This window comes from Rousettus aegyptiacus, unplaced genomic scaffold (genome assembly GCF_014176215.1).
Source record: "Rousettus aegyptiacus isolate mRouAeg1 unplaced genomic scaffold, mRouAeg1.p scaffold_m13_p_7, whole genome shotgun sequence".
Taxonomy (NCBI): domain Eukaryota; kingdom Metazoa; phylum Chordata; class Mammalia; order Chiroptera; family Pteropodidae; genus Rousettus; species Rousettus aegyptiacus.
Window position 1 is genome coordinate 68,624,393 of NW_023416310.1, and position 18,125 is coordinate 68,642,517.

General features: G+C 45.2%; 1 protein-coding gene across 10 annotated transcripts in view; it reads right to left on the bottom strand.

Annotated features, from left to right (window-relative positions):
- Positions 1 to 13,186: 13,186 nt before the first annotated feature.
- Positions 13,187 to 18,125, bottom strand: part of CRACDL (CRACD like) — a 99,978-nt gene continuing 95,039 nt past the window's right edge. For 7 of the 10 annotated variants that reach the window (XM_016143041.2, XM_036224459.1, XM_016143043.2 and 4 more), the window contains 3 exons: positions 16,328 to 16,515; positions 15,186 to 15,330; positions 13,187 to 14,350 (listed from right to left, as the gene is read on the bottom strand). In XM_016143041.2, the coding sequence (XP_015998527.2) occupies positions 14,208 to 14,350; positions 15,186 to 15,330; positions 16,328 to 16,515 (476 nt within the window). In that variant the 3' untranslated portion in view covers positions 13,187 to 14,207. The remainder of the gene's footprint in view (positions 14,351 to 15,185; positions 15,331 to 16,327; positions 16,516 to 18,125) is intronic. The other 3 variants (XM_016143049.2, XM_016143044.2, XM_036224457.1) reach the window with 2 other exon arrangements.

Genomic DNA, 18,125 nt, shown 5'->3' on the forward strand with positions numbered 1-18,125 from the left:
GTCCCCCAACCACAAGAGGAAACCCGACTTTCTTTAGGACGAGGTGGTCTAGGCTTAAGAAACAATGGCCTTAAGGGGCACCTGGCAGCAGTTAATATTTGATTTCTTCCTCAGAGGGCCAAAATTCCAAGGGCATCTGGGAAGGACCAGTACCTACCTGTGGTTGAAGGCAGCTGTTGTAAACATGCCCTGAGAACAGGGCAGGTGCAAGGCATGGCCTTGTGTGAATGGGTAGGGACAAGACAGAAGGAAGAGCAACTCTGCCCATCCGCAATCTGCTATCTGAGGTTCAAAGTACCTCTCGACTTGGTTTCTCATTTCCTGAGCTGAGTCACTGCCATGATCAGGGTAAGATATCGAACTATTTACACTTTATTACTTTAAGAATCACCAAAGCAAGCTGCTGAGATCATGTTTTAAAAGGGAAAGAGAGAGGTCTACACAGGGCAAGCCTGGGTGGGGTTCCCCTGGAAGCAGAGTTGCACAGGGGGACATTTATGAGGACACCAAATGTGGTAGAAGGATGGGACACAAATGGTGTATTGGTCTGCTCGGCTGTCATAACAAATACCACAGACTGAGGGGCTTAAATACAGAAATTCATTTTCTCACAATTCTGAAGGCTAGAAGTCCTAGGTCAATGTGTCAGCAGGTTTGCTTTTTTCTGAAGTCTCTCAGCTTGGCTTGCAGGTAGTCATCCCTCTGTCTGTGATGTCTATATCCAGATCCTCTCTTCTTATAAGGACCTCAGTCATGTTGGATTAGGGTTCACCCTAGCGACCTCATTTTAACTTAATCACCTCTCTAAAGGCCCTATCTCCAAATACAGTCACATTCCTAGGTACGGAGGATTAGAACTTCAACATACGAATTTTGGGGTGACATAATTCAGTATATAACAGATGGCAAAGGGGCAAACTGCAAACACAGCCTCATTCTCCAGCTTGTGAGTCACACTTCCTTGCCAAGAATTCCCTGGGATATGGGTTTATTGTCCCATTCAAGAGGATGTCCTAGACCTGGGGTGCCCCCTCCTAAGTTGCTGCCAGAGCAGGGCCAGTGCCTGGGGCTCAGTGACTGGCCCACCCCGGGAGCCCAGGCACCTGCACCAGGTTCTGCTTTGTTTGAGCAGGAGACCCAGAAAACAGAGGTCCTTTCTCTGCTCTGCAGTTATGAAACATACTTGACTTGGGGGAGACTCAAAGTCCATACTAATTTAATAGCTATAAATAATTGATAACACTCATTCCTCAAGGATTGTTTGCACAGTGCTTGGAGGCTCCAGAATTAGTGATAATAAAATTTTAGCATTAAGATAAAACTGGGTTAAGCGTTTTTCTGCCTCTATTTTAAATGTTCCTGTATATAAAATATTCATTTTGAGTTATAGACTAATAAACAAAGGCATCCTCTATAGGCTCCTATGTGTAAAATCTAATGTAATAATGTAAATCAAGAAATAGTAATACACTAATTATAGGAAAATGATCATTGGGTACACAAAGACTAAATTATTAGTGTAATAGGTCAACATGAAGGATATGAACAGGACAGGAAGGGGAAGGGGCTGCCTTGAGTCCGCTCTGTCATCGGCGTTGATATGTGTGTGACATGTAGGCTTAGCCCTTACCCATACAATCAAGCAGATGGTTTGACAGAGGCTGGACTAGTCTCATTAACACTGGGGATATGCCTTTCTCATGTGGTCCTCACTTACCGTCCTGCTCTTCTTTTCTCTTTCGAAGTGATTCCATGAATGCCGGACGCAGAGCAGTCAAAATGCAAACACTTTCAGTCCTGAGAACTGCCCTGACTTTTCATTTCAACATCCCGGTGACAGTTGGATGCCCACAGGTTCCAGCTCTCACAGCGGCTCCAGTTCTTTCCACCCACTTTCTAGATATCGGTGTCCCTCAGGGTTCATCCTCTTCTCTGTCTACACCCCTTTCCTAGATGGTTCTTCTATTTTCATAGCCTTAAAAAATGTCAGTGCTGACAATTCCCAATTTATATCTCAAGTCAAGACCCTCCTCTGAGCTCCAGACCCATGGACTGTCTTGTGGACATCTCCGCTTGGAGAAGTTCATGCTCTCCTTTCATGGCTCCTTCTTCCACCTCAGTAAATGACAATGCAGCCACTCACTCGCTCAAGACAAAACCCTCAGAGGTGTCCTTGTTCCCTCCTATTTCCTCCGTCTCCATATCCAACTCATCAGAGAACTCTGTCAGGTCTACCTTCAAAACACACCTGGAGTCTGCCTACATCCATCCATCTAGGTCACCACACTGATCCAGCCACCATTGTCTTCGGATGGCATTTGTACTGGAGCCTCCCAATGGGTTTCCCTACTGTCACTTTGCCAACCTAACAAGCAATTAGAGTGATTTAGAAGCAAAAATTAGATCAGGCATGCCACTTACACCCTGGTCTGCTCAAAATCTTTCAGTGGGTTCCTGGTGCACTTAGAATAATACCCAAGCTGTGCACCAAGACCCTGGCCGAGCATGCCCGCCCACCGGGAACCATCTCCCCTCTAGCCTGACAGTTTTCTTGTGGGCCCCTGAGACCTTACTACCATCAGTGAAATCTCTGGGTCTGCATCTATTGGAGCTCCTTAGAAAGCTTGAGACCCACCCCAGACATATCAGATCTCAGAATGTAGGGACTCCTGGCAGTCCGGGTATGGGGCCGAAGGTGCCAATCCCTAATTGAAGCTTCATTCCTCTGGCAGCCAGACCTACCTTCCAGGAGTCTCTTCACCAGCATGAACTCAGGTGTTGTGAAAAGAGGCTTATCGTGAGTAACAAAATATGCTCCTTTCACCCCAAACAAGAAATTACCATGGTTTTAGAACTCTCGTGCCAAGAACCAGGGCAAAGACCAAATACACATCCCTTCTTATATCACAGCATCACGGGGACAGTGATGAGGAGAGCAGATTTGTGCACAGGGAAGGTATCTAGATTGACAGGTACTACTGGACTTATGAAGATGCTGAGCGGGCAGCTGGAGTTCAAAGCCAAGGTCTGGAATGGCGACACAGAGTGGGAATCGTCAGCATATGGATGCTAGTATTCTCTTCCACAGTGCCTCCACCCCCCTCAGCTCACACCTACTCATGGCCAGGTCTCAATGCAGACAGCACAGGCATGACAGCCTGCCCTCCCTAGGTCAGGTAGGGATGCCCTCCCATATGCCCCTGCCCTGTCTTTCACAGCACTTGTTACCTTGTGTCACCCAACAGGACGCCCATGACGTCTCTGCCATCTGACCTCACTCCTTCCTCTGTGTGTCCTCCAGTGCATATCTAGACCTGGCTCATGGTGGATAGTCAGTCAACCTTTGTCAAAAGAAGAAGCTGTGGGATGAACATTCTGAGGCTGGTCCCAGGGGTGCTGGTTTTGGAAGTGTTTGGTCACTGGAGTCTAGGCAGTTCCTCCTGGATGCTGTGAACTATGCACTCGGGACGGGTCACAAGGACTTTCAGAGGTGCCAGCCTCCCAGGGATGCCAGGACAATGCCTGTTTGTTCCCTCACTATCAGCCTCCTCTTTTCTGGCTACATGTCAAATGGGTCTCAAAAGCCTGACACTCTGTGAACTTCCCCCAGACCCACCTGCCTATCACTCAGCTGCTTTCATGCACATTTTCTTTGGAGTGCAAGCTCCAATTCATCATGAGTTTTATACTGGTGCCTCCATCACAGCTGGGGCACATACAACAAGGTGCTAGTCTGCCTCTTCACAGGAGAGTTGCAGCTTTTGGATTGTGCCTGCTCTGGTAAGAAGCCGAGCCAGTGACTCTAGGATTGCCATTGGCATGAGGCCTGCTGGGATGAGGTCCCCTTAGGGGAGTTACAACAGTGGTGACAAGAAAGAGTGTCCTTTCATTCCAGATTTACTGTCTGGGGCTGTGCTAAGTGCACAAAGAACAGAACATGTCAGTGTCCTGGAACCAGGTGTCAGCAATTCAGATCAAGGTGGAAATGTCGGCACTTGTTCTTTGTTAAGCTGGATCAAGATGCCTGCAGAGCACCCTTGCACGGAATGGCTTTGGGAGGCCAGGAGAGATCCAGGTACTGGACTGCCCTCCTGCCCTGCCGCACTGCGCAGTCACCAGGCAGCAGCAATCTGGCCGTGGAGGAAGCGACTGTGAACTCTACTTCCCCACGAGGCTGGCTCTCTGAGCAACCCTGCAGGGCGTGGTATAAGGTATAAGGCTTCCAAAGCTTGTCATGGGAAGGCCCATGACCACATGTGTTTTACACGCCAGGGTCACTTCAGAGGCCTTGAGATTCGATCTCAGAACAGCAGTCAGCTGTGTGTGTGTGGCAGAGGTGGGGGTGGTCACAGCCCTGGTCCCCTCTTCCTTGGAGCTTCCCTCTGAGCTGGGGGCAGACCTTGTACAGACCTGGGTGAGCATCCACCTTCCTCAGGGCTGGCTGAGAGCCAGAGGCAACTCTCAGGTCAAATTAAACATACAACCTGTTCCTGCCTCTAGTTTAAAATGGAGTTTGTCATAACATCATCCCCAGGCCCCTGGTGCCCCCACAGCCTCACCCTTCAGTGAACACACTTTTTTGTTCACCATGTCTCACTAACCTGTTTCTGAAGTGGGGGGGACATCACAGCTGGTGAATGACCAGTCTGGACAAGAACTTCCCAGTGTCATTCTAGAATAAAATGTGTGAGGACTGATGACGTAATTATTGTCCTTGAAATACAACATAAGAAATCACTGTTAGGTGGTATATCAGTCAGGGTTCCCCAGAGAAACAGAACCAATAGGAGACACACATAAAGAGATTTATGCCAAGGCATTGGCTCATGTCATAATGGAGGCTAATAGTCCTGTGATCTGCCTGCCAGTGTACAGGCCAGAGACCCAGGGAGGCTGGTCGTGCAGTACTAAGGCTTGGGAGGTTGGGGGGTGATGGGGTAGATTCCAGTCTGAGTGTGAAGGCCCCGGAGCCAGAAGCCCTGAGGGCAGGTGGGCCAGTCAGGTGAATCCAGCCCTTCCTCTGCCTTTGTGTTTTATTCTGGTCTCAACAGATTGTATGGCACCCACACTGGGGAGGGCCATCTGCTTCACTTAATCCACCTACCGATTCAAATGCTAATCTCTTTTCAAAACAGCCTCACAGACACACACACAGATAACCCTTAACCAGCTATCTAGGCATCCTATGGTCCAGTCGTGCTGACATAGAAAATCAACTATCACGGTCAGGCAAGGTTTTTCCATCAAAGGGTCCACTTCACACAACTGCAAAATGCAAACCAGTAAACACCTACATGCTTTGGTGTTTTCATAACAAAGTCACCAGCCTGGTGTGTCCCTGTGTCAGTACTGGGAGCTGCTTTTCAGGCCATGGGTCTAATCCCTGCCATAAAGGTGCAAGCTGAGCACTTATAATTTGCAGGTAACATTTAAGCGGTACATTGTAGAAAACAGTAAAAAGAATAAAATCCCTTTTGTTTCTTTCTTATTTAAGTAACAGTCCTGGCAAGACATTTATGTCTTTTGTACATAAGTCAATATTGTGGAAAAACAAACCTTCTAAGGCTTAAGTCATCGTGGCAGTTATTGAAGGCCCAAAAGGAGCCTCTGCACTAAGTCACATGGTTCAGAAATGTAGTAATAAACCTGTGGCCGAGTCTTTCCAGAAGAAACATGTGCTACAAATCAACTGGCCTCAGACAATTCATTTATTTAATTTATCCTTTGGATTTAGAAGGGAGCCAATTAATTTAAAGATGCTTTTCATTTGTGCTGGCTGTTCTGATGGTTCTTCATTGAGAATGTCAAGTTCTTGGAACCAATGACTCACATCTTATATTTCTCTGCATAGTGCCCAGCCCTGTGAACGCAGCTTTCTCCATCTCAGAAGCTCAGGGGATTAACCCCTTTGGCACCTTCGAGGGGACTCACCACCTGAATTGAGGTGCTAAAAGGGCTTTTCTCCCAAGGAAGAGTTATTCAGGTTGACAGACCTGGTTCGGAAAATACCCACCCAATCACCAAATGCTGCCTGAGGCTTAAAGAGTGTTTACAGAGCTTTTGCTGGAAACATCAAGCCTGGGGTCACGAGGGCCGATGTGAGAGTGCAAACTCTCACGGGATGCTTCAAGTCACTCCTTAGTGTAGCAGCTTAGGCTGTTGACTTCACTTTTAGCTTCCCAACCTGATAAAATGATCGATAATATCAATATAGAGAGAGGAAGGAGAAAACAGTTCTGCCTAAAAAATTAATACTATTGTTTCAAATGCCCCTAGAATAGGAAGAACAGGGGCTAATAACTTATTCTTTGGAGAAGGGGAAATCCAAGTTAAAATTCTGTCTTGGCGACCTTTGCAAACCGGCACATCTCTTTTTCAAGAAGTACTGTTTCTTATATTCAAGCTATGGAAAAATATAAGCAATTGTTGTTTGATATGAAACTAAGATTATCCATATTGTATAGTGGTATGAATTATTTGGTTTAGGTTTTTGATAAAGGTAAATCTACCTCGTATATGTCAACCAGTGGTCAAATGTACTACATAGTTTCACGTTTTTGAGGTTGCCAGCTGCTAGTTTAAAAATAAAAGGTGGATAAGGGAGAGGACAGATGCATACATTTACCTTGAGCTCAGAACAGAAGAGGATACTATCACAGGGTCAGATTTTGACATAATTCTAGAAAAAAGGAAGCGAGTGCAATAACATTGCTGAGTTACCTGTAGCAGAGTAAGCCACAGCTCAGAAGATGCAGAAGAGAAAACAGTATGGATACAGCCCTTGTCTTGGCTGCTCCAAACCCCAGTTCAGAATTCATAGGCACAAAACAGACCAGTGGAAAGAGAGGCCATAATTAGGCTGGTTCATCAAAGGTGTCTAAAGAATTGTACCCCAGTGGGCAGTTACCTCACATTGCCAACTTCAAGTATTACCCCAGCTAAAGCAGGGCAGCTGCCCTCTAAGGAAACTGGCATTGTGGGAATGGGAGGCGGGGTAAGGGTTAGGCCCCAATGTGGATGTTGATGCCTATCTCACAGGAGAGTCTTCCTTATTTAGGGTTCAAGGGGATGGCAGGAAGCAGGTATCTGTTTCCTGCCTATGTACCCTAAAATTGAGCCTTTCAGTTGACCTTCCATTGATTGTCCTATTCTGGAAAGAAGGTTTTGGGAGAAAAGGGCTACACGAGTACAGAGGAACCTATGACACACTCCCCATGTCAACCAGCCTGGCTCCCGTCTGTAAATACAAATGGACAACCAAGATAGCCTTAAGAAACACCAACAGCTTCATAGAAAAAAAAAAAAAAACCAAGACAAGTAATAACCCAAGGATGGTGACCAGGAGGAGAGAGAATTCAAGAGAAGGTCATCTCAGAGCTCTATGTAAGGTCGTTGCTTCCATGAAACAAGAACAAGTTTACCCAAAATAGGAGCAGAGAATAAAGATTCCTCAAGGTTAGTTATGGGATTTCTGAATAAGACTGAAAACTAAAATGCAATATAATTTCCAGTATTTGCTGGAGTATAAGAAAAAACAATCCATGTGGCTTTGATGCTTGGGACACTCTCTGTGGCAAGATGCATTTAGTACCAGAGGAGCACATTTACTTCTCCAATCATACTGCTTTGTCCTGTAGTGATTAATATTTTCATAATTAAAACATCATAAATACCATATCTTTGTTTGCAATTTTTAGCATCAACTTCTGGCAGAGCACCAAAGACCTACTTAATTTACAAAATGGGACATAAACATTATAACATGGGCATTGTAAGAGTAACAGTGAAGCTGCCAATATTCTCACAAGGATGGGCAGGAGTGTCAGGTGATAAGAAATAACAGGATCCTAAGGGTTACATCGTAGGGGTTACAATATCAGGAGGAAGGATGTCCTGTTGATTGAAAAGAAAATGGCAGAGTTAGAAAGGTAAACCAGGGCAAAACGATAAATACATATGTTTATAAAAGACTAGTCTCGGGGAGTGGTGGAGAAAAGGAGTAACGTGAGTCAGGCAATTTTCTCAAATTTCATAGGGGGGACTCACTACATGCCATGTAAAATTAATAAATCAAACAATAGAGTTATAAGCCTATTATCTAGAATTATGAGTGTAAGTACCCAAAGAATACAGAAAACTGGTACATGTGGTTGTTCTGGAGAGTCGGACTGCCTCTGGAAAGTCAAGGCTTTGATTTTTCATTTCAGATTATTCTATAACTCAGGAGTCAGCAAATTATGGTCCACAAGTTGGCTGCCTAGTCATATAAATACAGTTTTATTGGAACACAGTCACACTCATTTGAACAAAAAAAGCATGCCTCAACTATATGCTATCTAGAGTAAATGCACTTTAAATATAAAGTCATACATGGGTTAAAAGTCAAAGGATGGAGGAAGATATACCATGCAAACATTAGCCAAAAGAAAAAGTAGAGTAGCTACATTAATTTTAAAATAGATTTCTGAACGAAGAAGATTGTCAGGGATAAAGAGAGACATTACCTAGTGATAAAGACATTACCTAGTCAACTCTCCAAGAGGACATAATTTTATGTGTTTGCACCTAACAACAGAGCTTCAAAAATATACAAGGCAAACACAGGTAGACCTGAAGGAGAAATAGACCATCTATAGCTAGAGAGTTCAGCACTCTAAGTAAACGACAGAGCAAGCAGGCAGAAAATTGTGAGGATAGTGAAGACTCAAACTACCCTATCAACCAACTTGATTTAAGTGACATTTATGAAACATCCCACTCAGCATAAGTGCACATGGAGCAAGGATGTTCACTGTGTTTGGGCTACCAAATGCTAGTATGAAGGCTACATGCCATGTATCAGGAAGTTTTGGTGTGATGTGTACCAGAGGAGAGCTGGCTCCGGTAGTTTGAGAAAAGCTCCTCAGGTATTCCTGATTCTTTGTGCCACCTCCACTGTCCCATCTCCCCCTGCCCTTCCACTCCCACTAAGAACCTGTGGGCTAGACTCTGACCAGAAGGGAATGAATGAGGGTGAGGTGTGTGACTGAAACGATGTTTTCTTATAGACTGAGCCTGCGCGGACACACCCATGTTGCTAGATACCTTATTTATGCATCTATTCAGGAAGTGTAACTAAGCAACTGCTGTGTACCAGGCACAGCACTGCGCTGACTGTTGGCGAGGGCACAGAGGCACCAGCGAAAGACGGCACTGCCGTGGCTGAGGGAGCCTTGCCAACAGAGCCTGCAGCCTTAACAAAGCACCTGTCGTAGCAGATCTCTACATTCTGGCTGGCTAAAACAAGAGAAACCTATTTTCTCATGATTACGGAGGCTAGAAGTCCAAGATAAAGGTTTCTCTTGAGGCTTCTCTCCTTGGCTTGCAGATGGCCATCTTCTCACTGTGTCATCACATGGTCTTCCTCTGTGTATGTCTGTATTCTCATCTGTTCTCATTAGCAAACCAGTCATATAGGATAAGGGCCCACCCTAGTGACTTCATTTAACTTACTGCTTTAAAAGCTCTGTCTTCTAATAGTCACATTCTGAGGTGCTGGGGGTTAGGAATTAACATAAGAATTGGGTGACAGGATGAACACAGTTAAGCCTACAACATCTTGCAAGCCCAGCATCCAGTGGGAAGAGATAAAAAACAGAAGAGTTTCAGAAACCTGCTACAACCAATGCAGAGGTGTCCGAGTTCCCCAGGAGACTCAGGACACGTCTGGCTCCTGCCACTGCCAGGAAAGCTGGCTCCCAACTTGGCCACAATTAATTTAGTGCCTCTCCCCACATCCTCTGTAAAGTTCTTGTGCCCTTAGAGCATCTTGGCACCACCAGTGGACAACGCTCCAACAGGGAGGGGCAGTTTGAGGCTGGGGCTTCAGAGGGCTGGCTGCCTTGCCTTCAGCAGGGTCATTTCTGCCTCCTGCTTGGGCCTCCTGGAGCCTGAGCAGCTCCCCAGTGGGTGTGCCAGATCCTTACAGACCACATGGTAGATGAGGGCGGGGTGGCGCTGATAACAGCCACTGATCATTTTCTTCCCTTGGGAAGAAAGGTGAAGCATCTGAATGCAAAGCTTTCAGTTTCTGAAAGATTGGATTTATTTCGTCTAAAGGACTCCCCAGCGATTTGCCACTAGTGTCCCCTGTCTCAGGAACAATATCACATTTTCCTACGTTTAATACCAGAATTTTTATTCCTGTGGGTAATCTTTCAGAGGCAACTTGTTCTTCACCAGAGAGTGGACTAAATGTTGAGTTTTTGCTTTTCTGCCAGTGTAGCAGCAGAGGTGTGCAAGCCTGGAGGCCTCTGGCTTCTCTGCAAACACTTCTGATGCTCGTAGGAGCAGCTGAGCAGCAGACTCCCAGAGCACACTCTACACCCAGCCTGCCTGCTGGTGATAATCTTCTGGGTCCCACAAACACATCTCTCCTTTATTTCCATGCCAACGAGGAGAAGTTCCCTATGGAGAAGGCAGGAAGGAAGCTAGACAACGCATGTAAAGCAAATGTCAGCTGCTGCCTGAGCACCTGTGCTACTACCCAAACGCGTGCGTTCAGCCTGCATTATTTCTGCTATTTGGTCCTAAGGGGCCTATTCACTAGGGATTATTTTCATCTACCAGGAAATAAATCAATATTTCCTTCTACCTGGGAGTTCAATAGAACTGAACATAAGATTGGGGAGTGAGGGAAAGCGGATCTGTACCCCTCCCCCATCACATGCATCTATACAGGAGGCTGGGTGGCCCATCTGCTGGCAGGCTGCTTCTGCTTGGCTTCCTTCTCCTGGTAATGAAAAGCTTTCAAAGCACTCTGAACAACCGCATTCTGCATAAAAGCCCATTTGGATCGTTTTCTGGATGGTTACTTCTTGGTAATAATTAGTATTAAGAGCAACGCAATGTAATTACATTACAAAAAAAATGTAAAAGACCCTGCCTTGTAGATACAGAGCGGCTTGGGTTTGGACTGGCCACCCAGTCCAGACTCTTTCTAGGACTGAGATGTGTTGGACATCTCAGAGGGTGGCTATTCACCCTTGCTCAGCTTGCTCACCATGAATGTCAGGGAGCTCACTCCTGACTGGGCAGCTTTTCCCATGCACGTAACTCTAATAGGGCAAGCACGTCTTCATCCTTCTCCAGGACTTTCATTTCTAGTCCTGGTTTGTTCCTTAGTTACACAGGATAAGTTAATTCCTTCTCCTTTCTTCAAACATCTGAAGCTAACTCTCCTGCCTTCCCTTGGCCTCTCTAGAACATAGGGCTTTGTATGTGGGATGCTCACAGTCCATCAGCCAGAACTCAGGGACAATGCAGCCAGAGATGTAGTCTCTGGCTAGACATCTGCTTCCAGAAACAACTCTATGCTATGTGAGGGGACTACAGATCCTTGGTGTATGCCCCTAGCTATCTCTGCCACATAACCAAAGATGGATCACCTAAAATTCTCTCATGTTGTATGTGTGGTTAGTTTTAAATCTCAGGTAAAATATTAACTTAAAAACAAATAGAAACTTTTCACTTTAGGACCTAAAAAAAGAACATGAAACTGCAGTATTAGGTACCTGTTGCTAAGTGACAAATAACACCAAAACTTAATGGCTTAAAACAATAACAAATATTTGTTACCTAACAATTTCAGTGGGTCAGGATTTGGAAGTAGCCTGGCTGGGCACTGGTTTGTGACCTCTTATGAGGTCACAGTCAGTGTGTCAGCTGGGCTGCTGTCATTCAAAGGCTTGACGGGGGCTGGAGGAACCAAGCCTAAGCAGCTTTCACATGGCTGGCAGGTTGGTGCTTGTGACTGATAGGAGGTGCATTAGTCTGCATGGGCTGCCATATCAAAGGACCACAGACGAGGGGCTTAAACACAGAAGTGTATGTCTCCTGGTTCTGGATGCTGGAAGCCTGAGGTCAAGGTTTCGGCAGGGTTGGTTTCTTCTTTTCTTGGCTTATAGATGGCTGTCTTCTGCTTGTGTTGTCACACGGTTTCTTTCCTGTGTGTGTGTGTCTGTGTTAAATTTCTTTTCATAGGAACACCACTCATATTGGATTAGGGCTCACTCTAATGATTTCATTTAACTTAATTACCTCTTCAAAGGTCCTATCTTCAAATACGGCCACATTCTGAAATGCTGGGGGTTAGGACTTTAACGGATGAATTTTGGGGTCAGGACACAATTCAGCCATAACAGAGGTATCAGTGCTCAGTGCTTTCCATTCCACAGGCTGTTTGAGCATCCTAAAGACACGGTGACTGACTTCTCTCAGAGAGGGCAGGTCAAAAAGTGCAGGCTGAAGGTAGCAACCTCTTTCATGACCTCACTTCAGAAGTCACACGGCCACTTCTGCTGCACTCTGGAGTTAGGAGTGAGTGATAAGTCTGTCTCACACTCGAAGGTGAATTAGGTTTCAGTTTTTGAAGGGAGGGTTGTCCAAGAACATGTGGATGTATTTTGAAACCACTGCAGCTGCCACAGAAATATTTCCCTATTGTTTCTCTTGGAATCCAAAGGACCACAGACGAGGGGCTTAAACACAGAAGTGTATGTCTCCTGGTTGCTGCCTTTCCAATTTTTCTTCCTCAGTCGTCCATTTAAAACAGATGCAAATCTAGAATCCCTGTCGCCAATTGCATTTTCCTTAAAATTACAGGGGTACCTATATTTGCTCAGTGTTTTCTTCTTTTAACATCTCTTCTGTGAGACAGTCACTGTACTCTTAGGGAGAAATGGTTTGGGGTATAAATTTTCCCTAAATTTATTCATGGCTAAGCTTTTAGAGCAAGGTTAGATGAATGAATTTCTTGCTTAGAGCACGTTCAGTCTGGTATTCAGTATGGATATTCTCTAAGATAGTGCAATTAAGAAATCAATTTGGTTGGAAAAAAGAAAATGATCCCAGGATGTTTTCAATAAAGGTAGAACTGACCAAGTGGTGTAGTTCTAATAGCTAGGAAAGTTCTTATTCGTGAAAGTGGAAAATAGAATAAAAGTAGCAGAACTTAGGGTATGTAAAATTAAATTATAACATATGTGAGGTCTTAACTGATTCTGACAGCTAAATGTCCCCACCTATATGCATATTCCCATGGAGGTTAGCTTGTTTAAAGGAACAAATTGAAAATGTTTTTTAAAATAAAGTTATCATATAACTGAGACAAGATTTGGAGATCCCAAAATATATGCTCTGCCTCTGCTGGCTTCTCCACACTCTGCATTCATGGGTCATTCTGGCTAACACATTGCAAATCTGCTTTCAATATGAATGTGCAGATTAGATTGAATAGATGCTAAAGAATTGCAACACTTTGGGAAACTTTGTATTTCTAATGTATCGTACCAAATAGATGAGGAGAGAAAAACCCCCTACATTATTTTTTGATTGCCGAAAGTAAACAGCAAAATTTTATTGCGGGTGAGGGGAACTCCAAAATCAATCCAATCAGATTTTAAATGAGATGTCTAGTAATCCATACTTTGTGCTTAACTTAGTGCTGGAAGCTGTGCTCTAAATATTAGTAGAAATAACATTTACACATATGACAGAAGCATGTTTGAAACCTTTTATTGAACAGGCAATGCATTGTGCAATGGTTAAGGACACAGACGCCTAGTGGAAAAGTTTAAAAATTATTTTTGGAAACAGTCTATGAACGGATGCACACTGCTGTGTTCTTTCCACTCCTTCACAGAAAACTGTTTTATAGCTGCTCTTGGAAACAGCATCCCCATTTACCATAAATGTCATGCCCAGTAGTAAACATGAGAGGAGAAGGCAGGGTCCACAGGCAAGACAGCATGACCAGAGACACAAGTTGATCTCAAGTTGGGGTACAAACCCACATTCTCCTGGACCACCTTCTCTTCTGACCTTGCAGCCACGGCCTAGTTATATGTCCACTTTTCTTTTCCATTTTCTTCCTTATCCGACCCGCTTTGATCAAAGGAATTCTGAAAGACTCACATTCATACCTTTGGGCACAGGGCTTCATTCCCCTCCCTTTTTAATGGTGGTGTTTATGGGCACCTCTGGCCTAGGACTGTGGCTGTGTGTGTCTGTCTTCCTTGTTTACCTGATTCCTTCCTCTCGGAGCTTGCCCTCTCATAACCTGATGATAAAATCACTCTAGAGTTTCACAGTTTGCTTGCTTTCAGTGACTGTTTTTCACTAAGTGACCCATCAAGGTGGTGGACATTTTTTATCAGCATGCTGTAAACCTATTTTATAATTTGGGGCATGTCACTCCAAGCTTGAGATTTCTTTCTGGCGAGTTCCATCCAGGATGGCTGATCTGAGCTGGCATAACTGGCTCTCTTCAGCTGATGCAATTCTTTCTCTGTCATTGCTGCAGACTGAGCTGCTGGAAAGAGAACAAAATAAACAAAAATCTGAGTGACGAGTTTAGATTTTCACTTAAGCCTCTTGCACTTCTTTAAAATATGCATCAAGGTCTCTTAACTGTGGCCTCCAACATAAAATCCTTAACATGCAAAAACATAGAGAAGATTTAGGTACAGAATAACTTAGGTGATAAAAAGACTGACACGCAGTCTCAAACAGTGCCAACAGTGCAGTCAGGGGAGAGAAACTTCCAGAATAAAAATGCAGAACTCTGAAGACTGGTTGTACACGCCTGAACCTTCTTAACACTACTGCACTGCACACTTAAAAATAGTTACGGTGGTAAGTTTGTTATGCGTATTTTACCACGATTAAAAAGAAATTTTAAAATACTGACACATACAATGACAGAATCTAAAAATGTACTCAGTGAAAGAAGCCAGACACTAACAGACATATATTTTATGATTCCAATTATAAGAAATGTCTAAAAAAGGTAAATATAGGATGACAAAGTAGATTTGTGGTTGCCTAGAGCTGGGGTGGGGAATGATGAGTGACTATAAATGGGCATGAAGTTGCTTTTTAGGGTGAAGGAAAGATTGGATTGTGATAGCTGTACAACTCCATAAATATGTACTCATTGTCAATCAGTACTCACTGAATTGTACACTTAAAACGAGTGAGTTTTATGGCCTGAAAATGATATTTCAATAAAAGCTGTTTTAAAAAATCGCTTGGGCAAGTAATGCAGAAAGAAAAAAAAGAATGAAAAGAAAACCAAATCAAACTTGCAGGACCCATAGTGGAAACGTATTTCATAGAGTATTTGGGACCATCTGCAGGTTTCATACCCAAGTTCTGGTGGGACAAGGAGATCCCTCTTTGTAGTCCCTCCTGGAGGCGAGGCTTTGTCCCCTGCCTCCCGATCATGGTGGGCTTAGCCGGGGCCATCAGGAAAGACTTGCTGCGGACAAAGTCGGCTTGCTTCATAGGCTCCTATTAGGACACAAGAAAGACACATTATGTCTGGTCACCCAAGATTCAGATGAGAACAAACAGAATCTGAAGCAATAAGTCCTTGTCTGCCAACAGGGACTGTGCTGCTGGTGCCTCCCTGGGGGAGCCGTGTTTGCGTGCTTGCTGCCATCCAGCCTTCAGGAGTTCAGGTAGTGAGGGCCTTCTCGTGAGCACACACAGGCGTCCTGGCTTCAGCCCCGTCCGCACCTCTGGCCTCAGCCCCAAATGCTGGATGGCAGGGCATCCACTTGAAAGCCAGAATGAATCATGTTTGGAAATAGATTTGAGATTTTTATGACACCTGGCACGCTCACGGATGCCCCAAACCAGATCACTGGTTACTATTTGTTTCATCAACTCCTTAAGCCTGCATGCAGGTCTTCAGACACGAGGACGACTGAGGTGTGTGTGAACACGAAGGGGAGGTCCCACTGTGGGCTCAGGCTCACCTCCACACACGGCTGAAACACGCTATGTGGCAGCTATCGGGAACACAAATGCCACGAGTGTTGGTCTGCTCCTAAGCGCAGTTGTTTGGGTTTGAAACAGTTGTTTCTGGTGCAGAGTACAAGATGGAACCTCAGGTTCCAGACCTGCAGCTCTCGGTGGGGAGTAAGGAACCCCGGCAGGACACCAGCACAGCGGAAAAGCAGGGCTGGTCCATCACTGCATAACAAGCATGGTTGCCCGTGTCCAACCTAGAAGTTATTTTAACCCTGTTCCATTTCTCCAGATGCTGTATTTCCTTGGAGGCATGGGACAGAGAGCTGTCTCCAGGCCTAACTGGTCCACCAGCTTCCCTGCCTCCCTGACAACCCAGCACACACCAAGGGCAGACAGCGGCCACCATCCCAGGCCACCGGCTCTGCAGTGACCACAATGGTTCAACATGCACTGTCCTCAAAAGGTCCTAGTCCTCAGCCCCGCTGACTGTTCTCATGTATCTACAGAGACAGGGAATGTTTGCCATAAGCACCTGGGTGCTCTCAAGTGCCCTGGCTTGCTTCCTGGTTTCAGACTTCAGTGTCTGGGCTCTAGGCTTGTCCTCCCCGTCAGGTGGCTGCTCCAGGGCCCCCCGCAGCTTCTGCCGAGTGATGGTGATCCAGGGTGGCCCAGGCTGGCCCTCGGTTCCAGGCCCTGTTGCTGAGGGAGGCAGACACTTCTCTGTAAGTGGAGACACAAGGTTGTCAGAACAATCCACACATTTTAGAGCCAACTTCCTCCTATGCAGTACTTTCTAAGATGAGATAAAAGTAAGGACATAAATTGACAAAGTTTCTGTATTATAAGCCTGTCGTTTTGGACCAGTACATACTACCAAGTTCCTGATTTATTTGGAAGATGTATACACATTATTATTCTCTTTTCTTTTGAAAATGTAAGCACCCCTTCCCTTTGTGGAAACTAGCCAAATAAGCCACAGGTGTTTTCCTGAACGTTCTAGAGAAAAGAGAAATGGTGCCTTTAAAACCATAACGTTTTGCTGAATTTTCTTCCATAATCACTGTGTTTTTCTTTAGGTGGTAAAACTGTGGTTCATCTCCCATCCCTTACTTTTCAACCCTTCTGTATTTTCATATTTGCTAAAATGAGAATTTAGCGCTGTCAACAGAAAAACGAAGCGAGCTTACGTTTTTCAAGGAAACCAGATGAAATAAGTGGCTTCTCACAGGTTTGAAGTACTTTCTCTCAAAAGCACACTAGATCCAAATGTCCCCTCCAGCCGCCCCTCTGAATGTTTGCCTCTAGTTCTAGTGGTGTCAGAATTAGCTGAGGGGACGCAGGCCGAGGCCACAGGAGTTGAGGGTGAAGGCAGTGCCTATGTCACAGCAGATGTCCAAGATGACTTAGCGACATCATTCTTTGTGGTTGACATATACCACTCCTTGCTCTAATGTGTATAAGATATTATTTTATTTGCTCTTGTTTTCACCTCCAGTTCAATCTGGAGTTCTTTTATTTCAGTCTCCTGGTCGCCAAGGTGGGATGAGGGACAGGAGTCATTGCCCTGTGAACCTCACTCTCCTTTAGAGGTGAGAAGGGCCTTGGGTTCTGCACACTGACCTCTCTTGGCTGGGGCAGCTGGGACTGGTTCTTGCTTTTCTATTGAGGCCTTCACCCCACTGTCCCTTCGGAGTCCTAGCCACATCTTTGACTCATCCCTGGCCCTTCCTGCCTCTTCAGGCTCTCCCTGGCCACTGACATTCTTGCTGCTTTGCAAAATGCTTGGCTTTCTTGTAGCTCAAGGAAAAATGTCTCCTCTGATCCTCGCCATCCCTTGAAGGCCCAGTCCTCTGTTCCCCTCCACCCTTAATTCCTGTGGCCTCGGCCTGTGTTTTCTCAGGTAGTTCTGATGCTGCCATAACATGAATACTGCGCTATCTGGCCCACCATAAACCCTGATGTGTTTTCCCATTCTCAACTTACTTTACTCCTTCCAGCTCTGATAGGGCCACATAACCTGTCTTGGGAGACTTGTCCCTCTGGGTGTTCCCTCTTCAGATCCTTGCTCAGCTCTTCTTCCTAAACCTGGTAATTGCTCCTTGTTCCCAACCTTCAGCCTTTATCTGGTGTCTAAATGTTCTCTGTCCTGCTTCTGATTTCAACACTCACATTGGCTCAGATTGCTCCAAATGTATAATCCAGCCCTACTTTCTATTCTTAGCCAGAGCGCAACCTTTCTAACCCCTCCCATCCTTCTATCCACCCGCCCACCTACCTACTCATCCACCCACCTACTCATCCACCCTCCCATCCATCCATTCATTGTTTGC